The sequence below is a fragment of the Schistocerca cancellata genome, chromosome 11 (genome assembly GCF_023864275.1).
Source record: "Schistocerca cancellata isolate TAMUIC-IGC-003103 chromosome 11, iqSchCanc2.1, whole genome shotgun sequence".
Classification (NCBI taxonomy): Eukaryota; Metazoa; Arthropoda; class Insecta; order Orthoptera; family Acrididae; genus Schistocerca; species Schistocerca cancellata.
The window spans coordinates 26820214-26846440 of record NC_064636.1 but is presented as its reverse complement, the minus strand read 5'-3'; the positions used below and the strand labels follow the sequence as shown (position 1 = coordinate 26846440).

Genomic DNA, 26227 nt, shown 5'->3' with positions numbered 1-26227 from the left:
ATTTTTTGTGCCACAGAATTTTTGACATCAACATTTATACTCCTACCACTTGTGCAATCACAGGTAGTGTCAAGCTTAGCTTCGCTTTTGCAGTTCAGTTCAGGTATCATAAAGCTGATACATATTGTGGTTTTAATGCACTACCATGTTAACATATTTTATTGCCCTTTGATAAGGATTGATTCTCATGCTGGATTGGGGGGGGGGGGGGGAGAAGAGAGAGAGAGAGAGAGAGAGAGAGAGAGAGAGAGAGAGAGAGAGAGAGAGAGAGATATTAAATAGGTCCATTGAGAAGAATGCAACATAGATGAAAAATAAAAAATGTATCAGCATAATTAATGACATGAATACAATAGAGGGAAACATTCCACGTTGGAAAAATATATCTACGGTAAAAAACGTGAAACGAATACGAATGACTCCTTACCCTCTCCCTTAAAACCCACATCCTTTCATCTTTCCCTCTCCTTCCCTCTTTCCTGATGAAGCAACCGTGGGTTGCGAAAGCTTGAATTTTGTGTGTGTGTTTGTTAGTGTCTCTATCAACATACCAATGCTTTCGTTTGGTAAGTTACATCATCTTTGTTTTTAGATATATCAGCATAATTAGCTAGACTAGTTAAACATCACAGCGATGAAAATTCTGAGGAATTTCTTCTGGCTGGGACCCACAGTATCAATAAATTTAAAGAAGGACATTATTCCTCCAGGCTGTGTTTAAATTTTTTTATTTGCACCAATAAATTCAGACGCTGCCTATTCTGAAGTGCATCTATAGTAACTGACATTGATACATGGTAAAAAAAAACATCGTATTCCCTGGATATTTGTGCACAGAATGGTCATTAATGGTCCTTATCTTTTAACATTTACAACAAGTCACACTATATGCCAACAGTTAGATAAACAAGTGTACACACTGCGTTTTGTAGTAAACATTACAAGATGAGGACTGCTGATGTCCATGCTGTCCACAAATCTGCACAACACCTGATTTTTGATAAGGTGAGAATGATGTATCCACATCTTTTACTACACATGCGTTGGATAGGGGGAAACTAGTACTGCACATAAGATAATTTAAAATACAGCTTTGTGGAATAATGCCATTCTTCGAAGAAAAATTCCGTTTTTTCCACAGTGGCTGCTTCTTAGTAAGAATGGTCATTAAGTCTGTAATTTGAGTAGGGAGGAAGAGGGAGAGGGGGTGGAGGAGAGAGACAGAGAATCACTTTGTAAGGCAGATGAATAGTTAAGTATTTAGTATTCCCTGGAAGTAACTAGATGTTGGCCAAATAATGCCTTAGAAATAAACACACAGACTGCACACCCACAGTGGTACCTTGGGCAGAGAAACTCACAACTACCACTGGATACCAGGAGAAGAGTCCAGTTGTACCCCACGGGGGGGGAGGGGGGGGGGGGGGGGACGACAACAACAAACACCGTCTGCTGCGTGATTGCAGTGTGTGAACTGGACAATTTCAATAAGATAGAAGGATGTGATATGTGATAGAAGGATTCAAGTAATCAGATTGCTTCTCTGGAGTAAGTTTTATTGTTAATATCACATAAAGCAAAAAATATAGGTGTCGAACCCGTGGCCACCTGCTATACAGTACAAACCCTCATTACAGGTCTGATCCCACCATCAGGAAATTCTAATGCTCAGAAGGAAAAAAATATAAAATACTCTCAAAAATAAATGGAAGACTGGAATGCATGAATTCATTATAACAATAGCTATAGGCCACATTCTGCAAAAACAGAAAATTACAGAATCCAAAAATATCAATATAAGCAACACATTAGCATGGCACATAATTAATGAACCTGGATACAATATTATAAGCTCACATTTTTTAAAACAGTATAAAATATGCTTCCACAAATTATTACATTTCTTTTTTTCATATCAAAGACTCACATTTCACTTGCTTACATAAATATTTCACCACACACTGACACGTTCAACTTTCTCGGACTACACTAAATGTAACAGTAATCTTATTAGATAACATTAAGGCACATCAGTTAACTGAATACTGGCTCACCATCTGACATTGAAAAATAATAGTAAGTATAAGGGTATGGACTCCCTCTGAACTTTAAATTACCTATAAAAATTCAATTTGCTCTCTCCTTCTGTAATAACATCACAGTAATTTCCTTCTTTTCACAAAAATCATCAAAATTCACCATCACTGAGGCTGAAGACAAAGGTTCAAAATGTAACAAATGGAAACTGGCGGTAAGCCCTAACTGTAAGAAACATATGAAAACACTTTCTAGAGGAACTGAAATATGCCAAATAATGTGAAAACTATGTTCCCCATACTGAATAAAATTGATTAGCTGCTGCTTTCCTCAAGGTTATGCTACTAGTATATTCATCATCATGGACACCTCATGAAGTAATTTGACATTAATGATGCCACCATATTCCCATTCCACTTCTAAAGCAGCTCTCTACTTCCAAAATACATTCTCATTATCTGTTTACAAGCTTATGATAGTGAAAATGTAGTACTTAAAGAGATGCAAAAAAAAAAATGGCCAGGATTCTGAGAGAAGCTTGCTAAAAATGGCGTAGACTTTAGTAAAATTGCTACACAACTGAGTTTAAAAACAGCACCTTAATAATAGCCCACCTGAAGATCATTCTCAGATGTTACAATGCTAACACAACCATTCCACGAGACATCTCATACGTGTACAATGATTTGTTTTCTATCAGAGGAACAGACAAAGAATGACAGACGGAGAAACCAAAACAGCCTCTTTCAGCCAGCACTGAACCACTGCATTAAAATTAAATAAACTGTTTAGAGTACAATAAAACCGTGCTAATTTAAACCTTCACCCTACGACAGCCGGCAAACGGAAGCACGCCAGTTTCAGAAGTCGACATCACCAGAGAGCGCAAGCATCCACAACCACACTTCACTCGATTAGTCCCATTTCGGTTTGGAAAGTTTTGAGCAGACGTCCGTGTCACTGCCCCGCCAGTGAATGCAGCTGTTGGGAACTGTGAAGGTCCCTCCTCACGCCTGGTAGGTGCTGGCAGAGACGTTCCCGCCGTGGCCCGTCCAGTTGGTGTGGATGAACTTCCCGGGTTGGTTCACCAGCTCGTACGTGTGCGCACCGAAGTAGTCCCGCTGAGCCTGCAAACGACATCGACACCGAGTCTGTTTTAGTCACTAATTTACACAGGAGTCCCATTGGAAACACTATCTCTATACGTGGTAACTACGAGGGTAATCCCAAAAGTAAGGTCTCTCAATTTTTTTATAGGTCCGTAGACCTGTTTATTTCTACAATGGTTTACATCAGTTTACAGCTTAACAATTAGCTATTTTTCGACAGAATCACCATTACTGTCTACACATCTTTGTAAACGCTGTGGCAGGTTTTGTATGCCCATGTCGTACCAGCTCGCCGCCATGCTGTTCAGAAAGTTATGAACCTCTACTTTCACCTCGTCGTCAGAGCTGAATCGCTTTACGGCCATATGTTCTTTTAACTGGAGGAACAGGTGATGGTCACCGGGCACCAAGTCAGGACTATAGGGTGGGTGGGTGATTGTGTTCCACTCAAACTGTTGCAGGACAGCAACAGTTTGCCGAGAGATGTGGGGGCGAGCTTTGTCACGGAGAATGTGTACGCCCTTGCTCAACATTCCTCTTCTCCAGTTCTGAATTGCCCATTTGGGTTTTTTCAGTCAGCATTAATTGTGGTCCCAGTGATTCAGCTCCGACGACGAGGTGGGAAGAGGTCCATAACCTTCTGAACAGCACGGCAGCGAGCTGGTATGACACAGGGATACAAAATCTGTCACAGTGTCTACAAAAATTCATCGACAGACATGGTGATTATGTCGAAAAATAGCTAAATGTTCAAGCTGTAAACTGATGTAAACCACTCTAGAAAAACCGGTCTATGTACTTACGAGGTGCATTCAAGTTCTAAGGCCTCCGATTTTTTTTTCTCTGGACTGGAAAGAGATAGAAACATGCGCATTGTTTTAAAATGAGGCCGCGTTCATTGTCAATACGTCCCAGAGATGGCAGCACCGTACGGCAGATGGAATTTTACCGCCAGCGGCGAGAATGAGAACTGTTTTAAATACTTAAAATGGCGACGTTTTCCTTACTTGAACAGTGTGCAATCATTCGTTTTCTTAATTTGGTGGTGTGAAACCAATTGAAATTAATAGTCAGTTGAAGGAGACATGTGGTGATGGAGTTATGGATGTGTCGAAAGTGCGTTCGTGGGTGCGACAGTTTAATGAACGCAGAACATCGTGTGACAACAAACCGAAACAACCTCGGGCTCGCACAAGCCGGTCTGACGACACGATCGAGAAAGTGGAGAGAATTGTTTTGGGGGATCATCGAATGACTGTTGAACAGATCGCCTCCAGAGTTGGCATTTCTGTCGGTTCTGTGCACACAATCCTGCATGACGTCCTGAAAATGCGAAAAGTGTCATCCAGGTGGGTGCCACGAATGCTGACGGACGACCACACGGCTGCCCGTGTGGCACGTTGCCGAGCAATGTTGACGTTCAACGACAGCATGAATGGGACTTTCTTTTCGTCGGTTGTGACAATAGATGAGACGTGGATGCCATTTTTCAATCCAGAAACAAAGTGCCAGTCAGCTCAATGGAAGCACACAGATTCACCGCCACCAAAAAAATTTCTGGTAACCGCCAGTGCTGAAAAAATGATGGTGTCCATGTTCTGGGACAGCGAGGGAGTAATACTTACCCATTGCATTCCAAAGGGCACTACGGTAACAGGTGCATCCTACGAAAATGTTTTGAAGAACAAATTCCTTCATGCACTGCAACAAAAACGTCTGTTTCACCGAGACAACGCACCCGCACATCGAGCTAAAGTTACGCAACAGTTTCTTCGTGATAACAACTTTGAAGTGATTCCTCATGCTCCCTACTCACCTGACCTGGCTCCTAGTGACTTTTGGCTTTTTCCAACAACGAAAGACACTCTCCGTGGCCGCACATTCACCAGCCGTGTTGCTATTGCCTCAGCGATTTTCCAGTGGTCAAAATAGACTCCTAAAGAAGCCTTCGCCGCTGCCATGGAATCATGGCGTCAGCGTTGTGAAAAATGTGTACGTCTGCAGGGCGATTACGTCGAGAAGTAACGTCAGGTTCATCGATTTCGGGTGAGTAGTTAATTAGAAAAAAAATCGGAGGCCTTAGAACTTGAATGCACCTCGTATAAAATAAAATAGGAACCTTACTTTTGGGATTACCCTCATCTTTTACAACAATTATATATTCTCTCAGTCAAAATGTCAGTATCATTTTTATCTGGTCTCCATATTATTATTGGTGGCCAACTGCATAAAGCAGTAAGTCTTAGATTACCATAAAAATGAACCTAGATTAACTAAATGGGAAACCTGTGTTATACCAAGGTTACTCACAGATTAGTTCATGATGAACTGCGATTAACTGATTGGTAAACATTCTGTAGTTATCTATATAATGAAATACTGTACAGGTAAGATTTCCATATGATGCAAAGACTGACAATTTGCTTTAAATGTTTAGAAACACGAAATTGGCACTTCTCAACTAAAAATCGTAAATCAACATGTCAGAGTTGGAATCAGACAACTCATACAAATTCCAAGGTGTCACATTTTGTAGGGACATGGAATGGAATGATCACACACACTCAGTTGTAGGTAAATCAGGACGCAGACATTGGTTTATTGGTAGAATATTGGACAAGTGTAATCACACTACAAAGGAGATTGCTTACAAATCACTTGTGAAACTAGTTCTAGAATATTGCTCACGTGTGTGCGACCCAGACCAGATAGGAGAAACCGGGGATATTGAGTGTATACAGACAAGGGCTGCACAAATAAAATGTTCACAGGTTTGTTTGATCTGTGGCAGAGTGTTACAGAGATTCTGAAAAAACTGAACTGGCAGACACTTTTAAGGCTTTCTATCTTGAGAAAGCCTACTCACAAAGTTTCAAGAATCATCTTTAAGTGACAAATCTAGGAGTATACTATAGCTTCTTGTGTCACTCACATAGGCACTGCAAATACAAGATGAGATTAATTAAAGTGCGCAAAAAAACACACACACACACACACACACACACACGTACGTTTAGTCATTCTTCCTGTGGCCCATACATGAATGGAACAGGAGAAAACCATGTGTAAAGCTCCACTGCTCTTTATTAATGTCTTTTCGTGTCTATTTTTAGGTTAATTTTGCAGCTATCAGACTGTCTTACTCAAGTATGGAAACTCTGCGTAGAAAACACACTTAGTTAAGAAATAAAAGTGAATATGTATCTATTGTACATTTCAAGTATAAAGTTATTCAACTAAAGAATCAAATTTCAATTTGAAGTAGTAACAGTACAAGTAAAATTACTTTGTTTTATTGTCCCTTTACCTTGCAACACACTTCCATAATGCATACACTCATCCCATCTAATATTAACAGTTATGTCTGATTCACATCTACAGCAAAGTAGTCATTGCTACATTGTGTCCCCACATTAACTAAACAGGAAATCACTGATCACAGAAACTTTTTCCTTTTACCTTCTACTATCTACATGCTTCTCCAAGGCAATTACTGATTCTCAAACACAACACCATATCAACTGTAAATCTGTTAACTAATCCTGCATGGCTCTCAGTGAAATAATTGAATTACTGAAATACTTTTCTCCTACAAATTGACGTACAACTTTCAACTACTATTAATTGCACTTTCTACCAAATTCTTCCTACTACTTGTCCTCCACACGGCTGCGTACAGCTGTTCCATCCAGAGGCTCCCAGAAATTCTTCCTGCTAACTCAGAAACGGCGAACAAGTGCTGACACTGGGGCACTGTTTTCATTATACAGTATGATAATGCTGCCTCAGAGAAAAGGCACACCCGGCTCCAGAAGCCAGCGATAACTGAGGTAGATAATACTACTGATACATTATGACATAAGATAGCAATATTTCTTACACATGACATGTGGTCCAACATTAAATACCCTCTGCCATGCAATTCAGTGGTTTGGAGGGACAGGAAAACCCTTTCAATGGAACAGAAAGTAAAAATTCTCGAAGGAGTTGAAGTTCATCACAGATCACATATTGCATTAGCACAGAGTCTAGGAATACCTGTGTCTTGCTGAACACCATCATTAAAAACAAAGACTATTTTGGAAGTAGTGGGGGGGGGGGGAATGAAATATGCTAGTTATTCTAAATATGCAAAGCTAGAAGAAATTACACAGAACTGGATTCATACAGCAAGTGAATGGCACAATGTTGCACGGAAAGGCAATGGCCGAGGTGCTAGGAATCTAGGACTTCTCCACATATAGCAGGACGATTGACGGGTTTGAAGAACAGTACAATGTGTCCTACAAAACAGTATGGGACAAACAAAGTGGTGTAGATATAGAAATTGTTAGTGAATGACAGAATGCAGTAACTTACACAGCAATACTAAATGAAGGATATTTTCAGCATAGGTGAAACTGGTCACTTGTTTCAGCGCCATTCTAAAAAAAGCACTTGCCTTCAAACACAAAAATTGCCGTGGGGGACAAACACTAATGATCACCTGAGAGAAATCTTAGGCACAAATGCTGACAGCTTGGAAAAAATTAAACTGTTCGTGACTGGAGGGGAGGGGGTTTGGGAAACCTAAATCTGGGTGGTTGGACAGGAGGGATTTGAACCATTGTCCTCCTCAATGCCAAGTCCGGGGTGTTCACTGCTATGCCACACCCTACCCCCGTCGGTAACTGTCAATATGGACTCAACCAAAAAAAAAAAAAAAACCAGCCATCTCAAATTTAGTGAAATCTTCCTGGGTTATCAGCTAAGTAAGATTGTCTTAATGTTTCAAGAAGTTTCCAACTTATCACTTCACCTGGAGATGAGTAGGAAACTCATTGAAATGTTGAGTGATGACTACACCGTGAAATGGCTGATATGCGAAGAACATTTCAGCAATGAAATTTGCCAAGGAAACAGAACATGCCTACTGGATGGGAACACAAAAAATAATATTGCTTGTTGCGCATGCTGGCGCCCCCCCCCCCCCCCCCCCCCCACACACACACACACACACAGACACAGACACAGAGAGAGAGAGAGAGAGAGAGAGAGAGAGAGAGAGAGAGAGAGAGAGAGAGAGAGATATCAGAATTCACAGGAATAAATACCCACGTACAAATACGAAAAGAAAAGCAACATCCCAACATAAAAAAAGTAGCAACCTCAACAAGCAGACACACTCGGACCCCTCACCTGGATGAGGTTGGCCGGCAGACGCGGGCTGCGGTAGCCATCGTAGAAGGCGAGTGCCGTGCTGAAGGTGGGCGTCGGGATGCCCAGCTGCACCGCCGCAGACACCACATCGCGCCACGAGTTCTGGCACCGCTCTACTGCGCTCTTGAAAAAGTCGTCCAACAGCAGGTTCGGCAGCGACGGGTTCTTGTCGAACGCCGCCTTTATGTTACCCAGGAAGACGCTGGGGGTAAAGTGCAGAAGACTGGTCAGGAGTGGTTCGAGAGTAAATGCACACTGTGATCTAACTGAATCTGGACTTTTAACTGAACTACGATTCCAGATCACTAAACAACCTTATACACATGTATTTTTACTACATCATTTTACTCTTAGACAACATTTAATTTCATCACAGTCAATTAAACGTTTTCTGTACTTTTTTAACATTTATTTCATGGGTTAATATCAGTTCTTAAGATATTTTAAATTTCATTAATAGTTGTTTCTAAATGAAAGATTTGCACAGTTTCAACAACTTTTCAATATCTGAGTGACATACGCAACACTGAAAAGAATAACATAATCTACATAAAAATGTTAACACTACATTGAGTTTAAATGTAAATCATCAAAATAAAAACTGTGTTTGCAAAGTGACAAACCGTGATGTAATTCCTTTGTCATTTTTCAATATTTACAAATACATCATGTGATCAAAAGTATCCGGACACCCGGCTGAAAATGACTTGCAAGTTCGTGGTGACCTCCATCGGTAATGTCGCAATTCAATATGGTGTTGGCCCACCCTTAGCCTTGATGACAGCTTCCACTCTCACAGGCATATGTACAACCGTGTGTTGGAAGGTTTCTTGGGGAATGGCAGCCCATTCTTCACGGAGTGCTGCACTGAGCAAAAGTATCGATGTCGGTCAGTGAGGCCTGGCATAAAGCTGGCATCCCAAAACATCCCGAAGCTGTTCTGTAGGATTCAGGTCAGGACTCTGCGCAGGCCAGTCCATTACAGGGATGCTATTGCCGTGTAACCACTCCGCCACAGGCTGTGCGCTATGAACAGGTGCTTCATCGTGTTGAAAGAGGCAACCTTTATCCCTGAATGGCTCCTCAACAGTGGTAAGCAAGAGGGTGCTTAAAACATCAATGTAGGCCTGTGCTGTGACAGTGCCACGCAAGACAAAAAGGGGTGTAAGCCCCCTCCATGGAAAACACGACCACACCATAACACCACCGCCTCCGAATTTAACTGTTGGCACTGCACACGCTAGCAGATGACGTTCACCGGGCATTCGCCATACCCACACCCTGCCATCGGATCGCCACATTGTGTACCGTGATTCGTCTCCACACAATGTTTTTCCATTGTTCGATTGTCCAATGTTTACACTCCTTACACCAAGTGAGGTGTCATTTGGCATTTACCAGTGTGATGTGTGGTTTATAAGCAGCCACTCGACCGTGAAATCCAAGTTTTCTCACCTCCCACCTAACTGTCTTAGTGCTTGCAAGGGATCCTGATGCAGTCTGGAATTCCTGTGTGATGATCTGGACATATGTCTGCCTATTACACATTACGACCCCCTTCAACTGTTGGCGGTCTCTGTCATTCGACAGACGAGGTCGGCCTGTACGCTTTTGTGCTGTACGTGTCCCCTCACATTTCCACTTCACTATCACATCAGAAACAGCAGACCTAGGGATGTTTAGGAGTGTGGAAATCTCACATAGAGATGTATGACACAAGTGACACCCAATCACCTGACCACATTCAAAGTCAGAGTTTCGCGGGGTGTCACATTCTGCTCTCTCACGATGCCTAATGATTACTGAGGTTGCTGATATGGAGTACCTGGCAGTAGGTGGCAGCACAATGCATCTAATATGAAAAACATATGTTTCTGTGGGTGTCCAGATACTTTTGATCACGCAGTGTAGCTGTGACATACTAATACTGGCATATGCTTCAGTGCAGTTAAGAATTTTATAAATAGCGCGTACACAAGTATCTGGCATGGTAGCGTGATTGATGGGCTCAGTATGTATTTGAGAGGCAGAGTATTTTGTGTGAAACAGGTTCACTATCCCTCTGTAAAGTTGTCAGTGCCTAGAATCAGTTGCAACAACAGTACGAAGTCATTTGAGGCAGAAATGTTTCCATTTGTGTGCTTAGTTATGTACCAAAAATCATCCATTAACTAAGCCAAGTTGACTCTGAAGTACTTCTTTTGCATTATAATGTGCCACTGTGCAGGTAATTGTAAAACACTAATTTAGTAGGTGGAAAATTGTAGCCAAAAAGTGCTCTCATTTAAAAGTTATTAAATATGAAAAATGTGTTTAGAGCACAGCAGTCGCCTATTTTATAATGAGCAGTGTCCGATAGTGCCTCAATGTCACATACCACTACATGCGCAATAAAACCTGGCCCTTTTGCACGGGAAGCTGGAAGCATAAGCACAAAATCACCACCTAGCTTATGGAGTATTGCAGTGGGAGGAGAGATGAATGGGAAATGATGTTAGTATTCACCCCCCACCCCCATCCAATACAATGCTACAGCAAACTTTGCTTAGTAGCTAAGGTTGGCAACACGCAGACACATCCCGTACCACTGCAAAGTCACTCCAACTTCCACAGGCCCTCCATTCCCAGGACAGGCCCGAGCTATACTCTGTGTACAACACACCCACTTTTGTCTACTTGAAACATAGCAAAGTAGAGCATATAAATATTTTATGCCTTCTGCAGGTATGGGCACACTTGTCTGCCTTGTAGGTAGAATGCCCTGATGGCTACGGGTGTATATGTACATGTGGCAGGTAGAATGTCCAGACGCCAGACGGCTACAGGCATTCTTTTACACCTAGCAGGTAGGACAGTCTGACGGCTAAGGGCATTCACCTATGCCTCGACGCAGGAGCAGGTAAACGTGAACAATAGAATGGCATCACACTGTTGTCTCGGCTTCAACATTCCTTTCACTGCTGTCGTTATCCGCTCTTTTCATAATGTCGGAAGCTACAGCTTTCACCTGCTCCTGGACGCTTTCTGCTTACGAGTCAATCTGATAGATGTAATCCGATTTCCCGGCCTGCATAATACAAAGGGCACAAATATACACAATCTGAAGGGCACGAATTGCCGTGATGAACGGATGTATCAGATACTACAAAAGGAGAACAGTTCAGCCGGTACGTGCAGTTTTTTGGCAACACGCACTGCCACCCAGAAGGCCAAACAAATGAAATTTGATTTCCTAATCTATGAAGTACACGATACAAACATATATAACATGGAAGGACATGAATTATCCAACAAAACTTAGATAAATCGAACTGATTGTGCCAAGTTTAAAGAGAAAAAAGGAAGCAGGTGGTTTTCTTATTAGAGAGAATCAACTTTAGACTGCAATTGCAAATGAACAAATGGTCTAGCAGAAAAAGAGTTATACCAGTCTTTTTCGTGTTTAATTCTGCACCAGATTATATCATACAATTTGGTTTTTAGGGTCAATAATTATTTTAATTTATGACTGTAGTACAAACTGTCCAATTTTTGGGCATCTTCGCAAGGAACTACTCATGTTAAAACTATACAGCTTGGCGTACTTGTCCAATGTTAATGACATTTTAAGTTTAATAGGTTGGCTCAGAAACAAGCGGTTCGTGCAATAAGTAGTGTAGGTTTGCGAACCTCTGTCGACCCCTGTTCACTAGTCTGGGTATTCTGACATTGGCCTCTCAATATATATATATATATATTCTTTGTTGTCATTTATTGTTGACAATATCAGCTTATTCCCAACAATTAGCAGCTTTCACTCAGTTAATACTGGGCAGAAATCCAGTCTGCATTTGGATCGGACTTCATTGACTCTTGCGCAGAAAGGTGTGCAGTATACTGCTGCATGCAGTTTCAAGAAGCTACCACAAGAATTCAAAAAGCTTAGCAGTAATCCATGCACTTTCAAATCAAAACTGAAGAGATTTCTCATAATTCACACCTCCTATTCTGTTGAGGAATTCCTTGAAAAATTAAGCTGATTCCTGTGCTATTTTGTTGACTGTGTCTTATGGCTTGTCTTTTTTTTGTTCATAAACATTTTATTTTTTCTGTTATTACTTTTATGTTGTAGTTTCATGTACTGACACTCCGTAACCTTCAAGATTTGCTCCTCAATTTGCCCTACGGAAGTATATGTGTAAAATAAAATAAATAAAATACAATGGTAGTGTAAATTTCAAGTGATAGAATTTTTCTATGACAAAAAAGTTCTTATTTTTCTAAAGTAACTTTTTTCTCAGCCCAGGATAAACTTATAGCAGAAAATGCGGGTTAGTTTTGAGGAGCCCTTTCATGTTTATCACACTGCAACCACTGTGACCACACAGTGCAATACTAATTTTATAAAGAGTATTACTGCAGGCCGGAACATGCGATTAGCATACAGTTGGCACAGCCTGTGACACGTATCGGGCCGAATCAGCCAGACGCACAATACATTTGCTCCCGTCAGCTGGCTAGGCAGGCAGGACAAACTGTCTTTGTAGCCACATAAGGATTAACTTCTGTACAAACTGTAAAGATAATGTCTAAGAAAAAAAAATTATTTCAGTAATACAATCACTTACAGATGTTACGCACTTTGATTTCTGAACCATTTATATCACAAAATATTCAATGCGACTCGAGACACTAAAATTGCTTCTCGTGGCAGACTTCTATTACCTGCTTTCGCCCCCCGGCCCTGCTTTTCCCGCTCCTGCTTGCCTGCCATTAGTCTTCTGACTGACTTCCTCTCCTGTGTCAACCTCCTTATCTCAAGAGTAGAACTTGCACCAGATATCCTCAGTTAATTCTTGGATGTATTCCAATCTATGCCTTCACCAGACTGTACCCTCTATACCACCTCCTAGTACTCAATCTAGATATAGTAGGGGTCAGTGAAGTGAAGTGGAAGAAAGACAAGGATTTCTGGTCAGAGGAGTATCGGGTAATATCAACAGCAGCAGAAAATGGTGTAACAGGTGTAGGATTCGTTATGAATAGGAAGGTAGGGCAGATGGTAGGTTACTGTGAACAGTTCAGTGACCGGGTTGTTCTAATCAGAATCGACAGCAGACCAACACCGACAACGATAGTTCAGGCATACAGCCGACATCGCAAGCTGAAGATGAACACATAGAGAAAGTGTATGAAGATATTGAAAGGGTAATGCAGTATGAAAAGTGGGACGAAAATCTAATAGTCATGGGCGACTGGAATGCAGTTGTAGGGGAAGGAGTAGAAGAAAAGGTTACAGGAGACTATGGGCTTGGGACAAGGAATGAAAGAGGAGAAAGACTAATTGAGTTCTGTAACAAGTTTCAGTTAGTAATAGCGAATACCCTGTTCAAGAATCACAAGAGGAGGAGGTATAGTTGGAAAAGGCTGGGAGATACGGGAAGATTTCAATTAGATTACATCATGGTGAGACAGACATTCCGAAATCAGATACTGGATTGTAAGGCGTACCCAGGAGCAGATATAGACTCAATCACAATATAGTAGTGATGAAGAGTAGGCTGAAGTTCAAGACATTAGTCAGGAAGAATCAATACGCAAAGAAGTGGGATACGGAAGTACTAAGGAATGACGAGATACGTTTGAAGTTCTCTAACGCTATAGATACAGCAATAAGGAATAGCGCAGTAGGCAGTACAGATGAAGATGAATGGACATCTCTAAAAAGGGTCATCACAGAAGTTGGGAAGGAAAACATAGGTACAAAGAAGGTAGCTACGAAGAAACCATGGGTAACAGAAGAAATACTTCAGTTGATTGATGAAAGGAGGAAGTACAAACATGTTCTGGGAAAAGCAGGAATACAGAAATACAAGTCGCTGAGGAATGAAATAAATAGGAAGTGCAGGGAAGCTAAAACGAAATGGCTGCAGGAAAAATGTGAAGACATCAAAAAACATATGATTGTCGGAAGGACAGACTCAGCATACAGACAAGTCAAAACAACCTTTGGTGACATTAAAAGCAACGGTGGTAACATTAAGAGTGCAACGGGAATTCCACTGTTAAATGCAGAGGAGAGAGCAGATAGGTGAAAAGAATACATTGAAAGCCTCTATGAGGGTGAAGATTTGTCTGATGTGATAGAAGAAGAAACTGGAGTCGATTTAGAAGAGATAGGGGATCCAGTATTAGAATCGGAATTTAAAAGAGCTTTGGAGGACTTACGGTCAAATAAGGCAGAAGAGATAGATAACATTACATCAGAATTTCTAAAATCATTGGGGGAAGTGGCAACAAAACGACTATTAACGTTGGTGTGTAGAATATATGAGTCTGGCGATATACCATCTGACTTTCGGAAAAGCATCATCCACACAATTCCGAAGACAGCAAGAGTTGACAAGTGCGAGAATTATCGCACAATCAGCTTAACAGCTCATGCATCGAAGCTGCTTACAAGAATAATATACAGAAGAATGGAAAAGAAAATTGAGAATGCGGTAGGTGATGATCAGTTTGGCTTTAGGAAAAGTAAGGGGACGAGAGAGGCAATTCTGACATTACGGCTAATAATGGAAGCAAAGCTAAAGAAAAATCAAGACACTTTCATAGGATTTGTCGACCTGGAAAAAGCGTTCGACAACATAAAATGGTGCAAGCTGTTCGAAATTCTGAAAAAAGTAGGGGTAAGCTATAGGGAGAGACGGGTCATATACAATATGTACAACAACCAAGAGGGAATAATAAGAGCGGACGATCAAGAACGAAGTGCTCGTATTAAGATGGGTGTAAGACAAGGCTTTCGCCTTTCGCCCCTACTCTTCAATCTGTACATCGAGGAAGCAATGATGGAAATAAAAGAAAGGTTCAGGAGTGGAATTAAAATACAAGGTGAAAGGATATCAATGATACGGTTCGCTGATGACATTGCTATCCTGAGTGAAAGTGAAGAAGAATTAAATGATCTGCTGAACGGAATGAACAGTCTAATGAGTACACAGTATGGTTTGAGAGTAAATCGGAGAAAGACGAAGGTAATGAGAAGTAGTAGAAATCAGAATAGCGAGAAACTTAACATCAGGATTGATGGTCACCAAGTCAATGAAGTTAAGGAATTCTGCTACCTAGGCAGTAAAATAACCAATGACGGACGGAGCAAGGAGGACATCAAAAGCAGACTCGCTATGGCAAAAAAGGCATTTCTGGCCAAGAGAAGTCTACTAATATCAAATACCGGCCTTAATTTGAGGAAGAAATTTCTGAGGGTGTACGTCTGGAGTACAGCATTGTATGGTAGTGAAACATGGACTGTGGGAAAACCGGAACAGAAGAGAATCGAAGCATTGAGATGTGGTGCTGTAGACGAATGTTGAAAATTAGGTGGACTGATAAGGTAAGGAATGAGGAGGTTCTACGCAGAATCGGAGAAGAAAGGAATATGTGGAAGACACTGTAAGGAGAAGGGACAGGATGATAGGACATCTGCTAAGACATGAGGAATGACTTCCATGGTACTAGAGGGAGCTGTAGAGGGCATAAACTGTAGAGGAAGACAGAGATTGGAATACGTCAAGCAAATAATTGAGGACGTAGGTTGCAAGTGCTACTCTGAGATGAAGAGGTTAGCACAGGAAAGGAATTCGTGGTGGGCCGCATCAAACCAGTCAGTAGACTGATGAAAAAAAAAATACTATTCAAGTTCTTACCCAGTGTCATAACACGTGCCCTATCATCCTGCTTTTACCCAACGTGCCACTGTTCTATACGGCAATGCCGATTCTCCGCGTTCTTCTAAGACCTCGATGACACTGTCGTGCTGTATGACCTCTGGGACATTCAATCTTGATCCAACTCCATTGTTCCTGTTTCGAAAACGTAGTGACACTGTCACGCTAGACCACTCACTCACAAGTGAGTGTGTTTTCCTCGATGGTGCGCACGCCGGTGATGTGTCCATTTGCTCGGAGTTAAGATAGGTATGTCAACAACGTTTGTTATCAGCGACAGTAGTAGATTCCATTGCATAGTGTCCCCACAGCAGTGTTGCCACTATTTAAGTTCCAACCCTCATATATCTTAGGAAGGTTTTTGTCCAATTTTATTTTCTATGTACCACTACTTTTATTGCCTCCTTCAATTACCTGGAATAATGTAACCAAAATAAGACTAATATGAGTATATCTGTTTTTCTGTAATGCATTGTTGAACAATGGAGTGCTGTCTCACATTCAGAGTCGTCTCGAATTCAAATAAATATGGTGATCACACAATGTTTCATATGCAAAATTCTGGTTCTCGTCCAATTTTTCTTACCACTGTTTACAGCCAAGGTCTTCAATAGATTATAAATTATTACAGCACATGTTAAAAAGTGAAAATATTTTATTGTAATCTTTGGAAATTTAGACCACCAGATAGGACAAAATGCTGTGACAAACTCCACAGTTCAGTGTCACACTAAAACGTCACAAAAGAATGTGTCGTGGCTGGCTAAGCTAAGAAAGTTGTGATGTGGAAAGGTGACAAGCAGGTCACCATCTCAGCAGGCGACAGCAGTTGCACTGTCTGCCAGACTATCGTCAATTTAAGCAGTAACTAACTGCTTTTACTATTTGCATGAAGGAAACCCAGTTAATTATATGCTAACTGTCGAATAATTAATAATATAAAGAGGACTTTTTCCAGAATGAGATTTTCACTCTGCAGCAGAGTGTGCGCTGATATGAAACTTCCTGGCAGATTAAAACTGTGTGCCCGACCGAGACTCGAACTCGGGACCTTTGCTTTTCGCAGGAGAGCTTCTGTAAAGTTTGGAAGGTAGGAGACGAGGTACTGGCAGAAGCAAAGCTGTGAGGACCGGGTGTGAGTCTTGCTTCGGTAGCTCAGATGGTAGAGCACTTGCCCGTGAAAGGCAAAGGTCCCGAGTTCGAGTCTCGGTCGGGCACACAGTTTTAATCTGCCAGGAAGTTTCATAAAGAGGACTGTTTGTGAACTGGTAATCAGTGAACTGTGTTTTTACATAAATAAAAATGAGAATGTCTCCAACTTAAATCCACGGTGTCATGTATGTCATCGAGTTGTGATACCGCCAATTAAAGTTATTCCCCAGTAGGAGTCCTCAATTCTTAATGCGACACTAAGTACATACAGCGGTTCAGTACCCTTACGACGTGACGAGGCATTTTTATCTTACTATCACTGTATCGCTACAGCCTTTAGCCCACAAAGTGAAAGAATAAACTATTTCTGTGACTCAATGTGGGAGGAAACAGTGAGCCATCCCAGAGTACAGCTGGAAACGAAAGACTGCCCCGAACGACTGTCACGAGACCACCTAACTTTGCAAGTGAGCGCACAAGCCCTGGAAAGCGTGTCGAGCCGCACTGCCCCGCTCTCCACACTCACCTCCTGATGATGCAGCCGCCGCGCCACATCAGGGCGATCGCTCCGTAGTTCAGGTCCCAGTTGTGCACTTTGGCCGCCTCTCGCAGCAGCATGAAGCCTTGCGCGTACGACACTATTTTAGACGCGTACAGGGCCTGCAAAGAAGAACACGTCTAAGCAATTCTCTGTACACAGCTTTAACTGATAGTGCAATTGGATTAATGCAAAGGTCTCTTTGTAGCTGGACTGAGGACTTTGATAGGGAGGACAGACTATGTTATCTCAGACGGAGAGTCACAGTCAGATGTAACTTCGGGTGTGCCCGTGGGAAGTTTCTCGGGACCCTCGCTCTTCATCTCAATACCGTTCCTCACAAGCGACTATTAATCAAATTGCGTTCGTATGGAGTATCGTCTCAGTTGTGTGACTGGATTCGTGATTTCCTCTCAGAGAGGTCACAGTTAGTAGTGATAGACGGTAATCGTCGAGTAGAACAGAACTGATATCTGGTGTTCCGCAAGGTAGTGTCATAGGCCTTCTTCTGTTCCTGATTTACATAAATCATCTAGGTGATAATCTGAACAGTCCCCTTAGATTGTTTGCAGATGACACTGTAATTTACCGTCTAGTAAAATCATCGGACAGTCAATTCCAATTACAAAATGAGATAGAGAGTATTTCTGTATGCTACAAAAAGTGGCAATTGTCACTAAACAAAGGAAAGTGCGAGGTCATCCACATGGGTACTAAAAGAAATACGATAAATTTTGGGTATACGATAAATTGCACAAATCTAAGGGCTGTCAATCTGACTAAATGCCGAGGAATTACAATTACGAGCAACTTAAATTGGAAAGACCATATATATAATATTCTGGGGAAGGCGAAACAAAGACTGCGCCTTGTTGGCAGAACACTTAGAAGATGCGACAAACCTACTAAAGAGACGGCCTACATTACACTTGTCCGTCCTCTGCTGGAATATTGGTGTGCAGTATGGGATCCGTACCGGTTAGGATTGATGGAGGACATCGAAAAAGTGCAAAGAAGGGCAGCTCTTTTCGTGTTATCGTGCAATAGGGCCGAGAGAGTCACTGATATGATATGCGAGTTGGGGTGACTGTGGTGTCACCGCAAGACACCACACTTGCTAGGTGGTAGCTTAAATCGGCCGCGGTCCATTAGTACATGTCGGACCCGCGTGTCGCCGCCATCAGTACTTGCAGACCTAGCGCCACCACATGGCAGGTCTAGAAAGACGGACTAGCACTCGCCCCAGTTGTACGGACGACATTGCTAGCGACTAGACGTACGAGGCCTTCCTCTCATTTGCCGAGAGACAGTTAGAATAGCCTTCAGCTAAGCACATGACTACGACCTAGCAAGGCGCCATTAGCCTTACCTACTTTGAGAGTTATAGTATAAATGTCTCAAGAAGAACGCTGTATTCATCAGAGAATAAAAGTTAAGTATAAAGCAACTACGTACTTTTCTTGCTACCATTCAATAGTTATCCTGTTTCAGACTTCACGCCCGTCTGCATTAGTTAGCGTGCCTTTCGGCTACCTCCGAGTGGTGTGGCTGTCTTGCTACGCCACAACAGTGACAGTCACTGAAACAAAGGTGGTTTTCTTTGCGGCGAGATCTATTTACGAAATTTCAATCACCAACTTTCTCTTCCAAACGCGAAAATATTTTGTTGACACCCACCTACTCAGGGAGAAATGATCATCCTAATAAAATAAGAGAAGTCAGAGCTTGAACACAAAGATTTAGGTGTTCCTTTTTCACACGCGCCATTCGAGAGTGGAATGGTAGAGAAGCAGTATGAAAATGGTTCGATGAACCCTCTGCCAGGCACTTAAGTGTGAATTGCAGAGTAACCATGTAGATGTAAATATTAACGACCTAGCATACAATACTAATAGCAGCCTCGGAGATTTAGCAGATTGTGCGCGTTATCTATAATGAACTACTGTCGGAAAGAAGCTGCATAAATATTCAGTCATATCTCGACGAGATTTCTAAATTGTGCAAAATTTGGAAACTTGCTTTAAATGTTCAGAAATGTAAAATTGTGCACTTCACAAAACGAAAACATGTAATATCTTATGACTAATATCAACGAGTCACTGTTGGGATCGACCAGTTCCTACAAATACCTGGGTGTAACACTTCGTAGGGATGTGAAATGGAATGATCACAGGTGGTAGACTTCAGTTTATTGTTGAAATACTGGGAAAGTGCAACTAGTCTACAAATCACTCATGTGACCGGGTCTAGAATACTGCTTAAGTGTGAGAGACCCGTACCAGATGATACTGACAGGTGATACTGAATGTATACAGAGAAGGGCAACGCATATGTTGACAGCTTTGTTTGATCCGTGAGAGAGTGTCACAGAGATACTGAAGAAACTGAACTGGCAGACGTAAACTATCCCAAGTAAGTCTTAACAGTTCTTAAAAATCGTCTTTAAACGATAACTCTAGAAATATAATATAACCCCCTACATGTCGCTCACATAAGGATGGTGAGGATAAAATTAGAATATTTTCTGCATGTACAGAGACATTCAAACAATAATTCTTTCCCCACTCCACATGTGAACAGAATGGATAGAAACCCTAATAACTGGTACTATGGGATGTACCCTCTGCCACACACTTCACAGTCGTTTGCAGAGTATAGATGTAGATATAGATCTCATCTCAACTCTACCTGCTTGGCACACATTTGTTTAAGGTCATTCAGATCCTTCCCCCTCCAGCAACTACTTAAAATACTTATTTATTTTTCCATATGTATTTCATTTTATTCACTTTTTTATTCACTTTACTCATTGCCTCCTAGTGGTCTGAAATCAAACACTTTTACAATTTAGGTTTGGTTCCACAAACAAACAGTTAATTTTGTGATTCACTGAAGAGTGGCTTTCTTTCACTAATGTTTTTTGTCGAATTTCTGCCTTTTCTTTAAAACTGTTACACTAAAGAACAATTTAGACACACTGAACTGTAGTCCAACGCCTCAATTACTCCTCCTTCACTTAACGCTACCTCTGTCCCTTAAAATACTCATCACCTACTGTTACAAAAGTCAAGCAATTCTGCTGGGTGGAGGTAATGGAAGCTATGTTGAGTGTGGATAAATGTGAGATAGTGCACATAGTAAGGAGAAAAAACTAGTAGTATCTGATTCCGAGATAAGTGGTGAACACCTAGGGCATCTTACATCACTTAAATATTTAAGAGGCAATACTACTGAGAATTGTGGTGGTGCATATCCCTATATCATCTTATTGAAAAAATAATACTCAGAACAAAAGTAATTTTGTGGCAAAGAAACTAACAACGTAAAATATCTAATACAAATTTGCAGCTATTGTGTGTTGGTTTAATTTTTATCATGTATCTCTCATTTGACGCAACAGCTATAACCCAAAATCTATATGAAATCACATAAAAGCTTAGATCAAAAGTATCTGGACACCTGGCTGAAAATGACTTACAAGTTCTTGGCGCTCTACATCGGTAATGCTGGAATTCAATATGGTGCTGGCCCACCCTTAGCCCTGATGACAGTTTGCACTCTCACAGCCATACATTCAGTCAGGTGGTAGGAGGTTTCTTGGGGAATGGCAGCCCATCCTTAATGGAGTGCTGCTCTGAGGAGAGGTATCGATGTCGGATGGTGAAGCCTGGCACGAAGCTGGCATCCCAAAACATCCCAAAGCTGTTCTGTAGGATTCACGCCCCGACTCTGTGCAGGCCAGTCCATTACAGGAATGTTATTGCTGTGTAACCTCTCCGCCACAGGCCGTGCATTACGAACAGACGCTCGATCGTGTTGAAAGATGCAATTTCCATCCCTCAATTGCTCTTCAACAGTGGAAAGCAAGAACGTGCTTAAAACATCAACGTAGGCCTGTGCTTTGTTAGTACCACACAAAACAACAAAGGGTTCAAGCCCCCTCCACAAAAAGCGACCACACCATAACACCACCGCCTCCGAATTTTACTGTTGGCAATGTCATAGTACTTGCAGTGGATCCTGACGCAGTTTGGAATTCATGTGTGATGGTCTGGATAGATGTCTGCCTATTGCTCATTGAAACCCTCTTCAACTGTCGGCGGTGTCTGTCAGTCAACAGACGAGGCCGACCTGTACGCTTTTGTGCTGTACGTGTCCCTTCACGTTTCCACTTCACTGTCACATCGGAAACAGTGGATCTAGGGATGTTCAGGAGTGTGGAAATCTCGCGTACAGACATACGAGACACATCACACCCAATCACCTGACCACATTCGAAGTCCGTAAGTTCCGCGGAGCGCCCCATTCTGCTCTCTCTAATAACTACTGAGGTAGCTGATATGGTATACCTGTCAGTAGGTGGCAGCACAATGCACCTAATACAAAAAACTTATGTTGCTGGGGGTGTCTGCATACTTTTGATCACATAGTGTATATGTAGGGCTGGTGAATGGAAGACTGATTCACTGGAAGGGTTGTGAGAGTGCAGACCAGGAGATCACACAGAAGACACTAGTGCGACCAACTCCAAGATGCTGCTCCAGTGTTTGCACCCTTATCAAATAGGCAGGGCAGCAGGCCTTGTGTGGCACTGCTTGTATCATAATAGGTTAGTACAGCCTGTCGTCGTCGTACCAACCGACCCCTTCTTCTAGTCAAGATGCGCCACAAATTTCTCTTCTCTCCAATTCTGTTCAATACTTCTTCATTAGTTATGTGATATACCCATCTAATCTTCAGCATTCTTCTGTAGCACCACATTTCGAAGGCTTCTATTCTCTTCTTGTCCAAACTATTTATCGTTCATGTTTCACTTCCATACAGGGCTACACTCCTTACAAAACCTTTCAGAAAAGGCTTCCTGACATTTAAATCTATACTCGGTGTTAACAAATTTTTCTTCTTCAGAAACACTTTCCTTCCCATTGCCAGTCTACATTTTATATCCTCTCTACTTTGACCATCATCAGTTATTTTGCTCCCCAAATAGCAAAACTCCTTTACTACTTTAAGTGTCTCATTTCCTAATTTAATTCCCTCAGTATCACTCGATTTAATTCGACTACATTCCATTATCCTCGTTTTGCTTCTGTTGATGTTCATCTTATATCCTCCTTTCAAAACACTGTCCATTCCGTTCAACTGCTCTTCAAAGTCCTTTGCCGTCTCTGACAAATTAATATGTCATCGGCGAACCTCAAAGTTTTTATTTCTTCTCCATTGATTTTAATTCCTACTCCGAATTTTTCTTTTGTTTCCTTTACTGCTTCCTCAGTATACAGATTGAATAACATCGGGGAGAGGCTACAACCCTGTCTCACTCCCTTCCCAACCACTGCTTCCCTTTCAAGTCCCTCAACTCTTAACTGTCGTCTGGTTTCTGTACAAATTGTAAATAGCCTTCTGCACCCTGTATTTTACCCCTGCCACCTTCAGAATTTGAAAGAGTATTCCAGTCAACATTGTCAAAAGCTTTCTCTAAGTCTACAAATGCTAGAAACGTAGGTTTGCCTTTCCTTAATCTAGCTTCCAAGATAAGTTGTAGGGCCAGTATTGCCTCACGTGGTCCAACATTTCCACGGAATCCAAACTGAACTTCCCCAAGGTCGGCTTCTACCAGTTTTTATATTCGTCCGTAAAGAATTCATGTTAGTATTTTGCAGCTGTGACTTATTAAACTGATAGTTTGGTAATTTTCACATCTGTCAGCACCTGCTTTCTTTGGGATTGGAATTATTATATTCTTCTTGAAGTCTGAGGGAATTCCACCTGTCTGATACATCTTGCTCACCAGATGGTAGAGTTTTCTCAGGACTGGCTCTTCCAAGGCTGTCAGTAGTGCTAATGGAATGTTGTCTACTCCCGGGGCCTTGTTTTGACTCAGGTCTTTCAGTGCTCTGTCAAACTCTTCATGCAGTATTCATCTTCATCTACATTCTCCTCCATTTCTATAATATTGTCCTCAAGAACATTGCCCCTGTATAAATCCTCTATATACTCCTTCCACCTTTCTGCTTTCCCTTCTTTGCTTGGAACTGGGTTTCCATCTGAGCTCCTGATATTCATGCTAGTGGTTCTCCTTTCTCCAAAGGTCTCTTTAATTTTTCTGTAGGCAGTATATATCTTACCCCCTAGTGATATGTGCCTCTACATGCTTACATTTGTCCTCTAGCCATTCCTGCTTAGCCATTTTGCACTTCCTGTCGATCTCATTTTTTTGAGACGTTTGTATTCCTTTTTGCCCGCTACATTTACTGCATTTTTATATTTTCTCCTTTCATCAATTAAATTCAATGTTTCTTCTGTTACCCAAGGATTTGTATTAACTCTCATCTTTTTACCTACTTGATCCTCTGCTACCTTCATTATTTCATCCCTCAATGCTACCCTTTCTTCTTCTACTGTAATTCTTTCCCCCATTCTTGTCAATCGTTCCCTAATGCTCTCCCTGAAGCTCTCTACAACCTCTGGTTCTTTCAGTTTATCCAGGTGCCATCTCCTCAAATTCCTACCTTTTTGCAGTTTCTTCAGTTTTAATCTACAGTTCATAACCAATAGATTGTGGGCAGAGTCCACATCTGCCCCTGGAAATATTTTACAATTTAAAACCTGGTTCTTGAATCTCTGTCTTACCATTGTATAATCTATCTGATACCTTCCATTATCACCAGGCTTCTTTCATGTATACAATCTCCTTTTATGATTCTTGAACCAAGTGTCAACTATGATTAAGTTATGCTCTGTGCAAAATTCTACCAGGTGGCTTCCTCTTTCATTCCTTCCTCCCATTCCATATTCACCTACTATGTTTCCTTCTCTTCCTTTTCCTACTATCGAGTTCCGGTCACCCACGACTATAAAATTTTCATCTCCCTTCACTATCTGAATAATTTCTTTTATCGCATCATACATTTCTTCAATTTCTTCGTCATCTGCTGAGATAGTTATAAAAGGCAATCACCTGTTCACAAAACTGTGTTAGCAGTGTTACAGGTATGTGGAATTTGTGCAACAATTCACCACTGTCTATCTCTTGACACAGTTTCATCAAAATCTGTATCACCAATCATGAAGAAATAAGCTACAAATCCAGCCATGTTAGTTCACTGAAGAGTACACACACAATCACAGCAGCTTTGATCCAGTCTCAGCAGAATACGGGGAACTTCAAAACTGGAAGACATGTCGGATGTGGTAATCCTATAGCTCATTAAAACTATTCCCAGTAGCCCAAGAAAATTTCACAGATCCTTAAAAGAAAGAAGAAAAACATGTGAATGACTTGTTTCACTGATGTATTTGAACTAGTTGCCTTTAGTGCACTCAAAATTCAATTCCAAGTAGAAAAACTTAATAGAAATTAATTAAAGTCTGGAAGTAGATCCAAAACTCAGTCACAATGGAACTGCAATAATTGTTAACAAACACTTTGAAAACAAAGTGTTACATCTTAATCAGATTCACAACAACTCCCTTCATACTGAACTTTACTCTTATTTCTTAATCAAATGGTGATTAGGTAATTTCTGGAGTGTATGTACAACTGAGTATTACATAGCCATTCCTGTTTAAAATATAGTAGAACCCATCTTTTACATTCCCGGAATTAATGTTTTCCGACAAATTTGAAACTTTTTTTATCACTCCCATCAAATTTTGTTTGTTCAAAAAGTTAATTCACACAAGTTTGAGTTAACCATCTTCTTATTGTCCTTGATTTATCCATCATGAAACAATCTTTGTGGAGAAAAACTGAAATAATTGACATAAAATGATGCTGGCATGGTACAGGCCTTAAAGCAGTGTTTACAAATGTTGTGCAGTTAAGTTTCTTGACACACCACACGGGTGCTCTATTTTGTGTGTGTGTGTGTGTGTGTGTGTGTGTGTGTGTGTGTGTGTGTGTGTGTGTGTACACACATGATTTATGCATAATAGGGGGAGACAAAGAACGCCTTATAACGCCAAAAAGTCTACCACAGCGTAAGAGAGGCGTAAGAACACACATGCAAACATCACACAGCATTTTTACGTATATATTTGCACCTTAGACTGAGAATGAATTCTCAAAATGCATCATGCTAAGCATGGAAAAATATGTAACTGGAGCAGTGTTTCATTATTTCAATAATGAATGACAAAGCTGCAAGATTTGCCAAAACAATGATTATGATGAACAAAATCACTTTAACTTTTCTGCAACACAGAGTTAGCACTTTCAGTTATGTCAGTGGCTAAACATAGTACAAAATTCAGATAACCTTTACTAGATAATAAACAAGTCGCTGATGAGTAATTTGGTGCCTGTTGTATACATTATCAGGCATAAACTACAAAAATGCAAGAGGGAAATCTACACATAACTTTTACCACTTCAAACATTATTTCCCTCATTTTACATTTCCCTGCCTCTTACACTTTTAAGTCTCTCAAAAGTGTAGAAGTGGGGTTCTACAGTATGTGAAGGACATGCAGAAAAAAAT

General features: G+C 41.2%; 1 protein-coding gene across 1 annotated transcript in view; it reads right to left on the bottom strand.

Annotated features, from left to right (window-relative positions):
- Positions 1-1539: 1539 nt before the first annotated feature.
- LOC126108494 (6-phosphogluconate dehydrogenase, decarboxylating) overlaps positions 1540-26227 on the bottom strand; it is a 159004-nt gene continuing 134316 nt past the window's right edge. The window contains exons 7-9 of the mRNA XM_049913751.1: positions 17733-17866; positions 8325-8547; positions 1540-3164 (exon numbers count right to left, since the gene is read on the bottom strand). Coding sequence (XP_049769708.1) covers positions 3045-3164; positions 8325-8547; positions 17733-17866 — 477 coding nt within the window. The 3' untranslated portion in view covers positions 1540-3044. The remainder of the gene's footprint in view (positions 3165-8324; positions 8548-17732; positions 17867-26227) is intronic.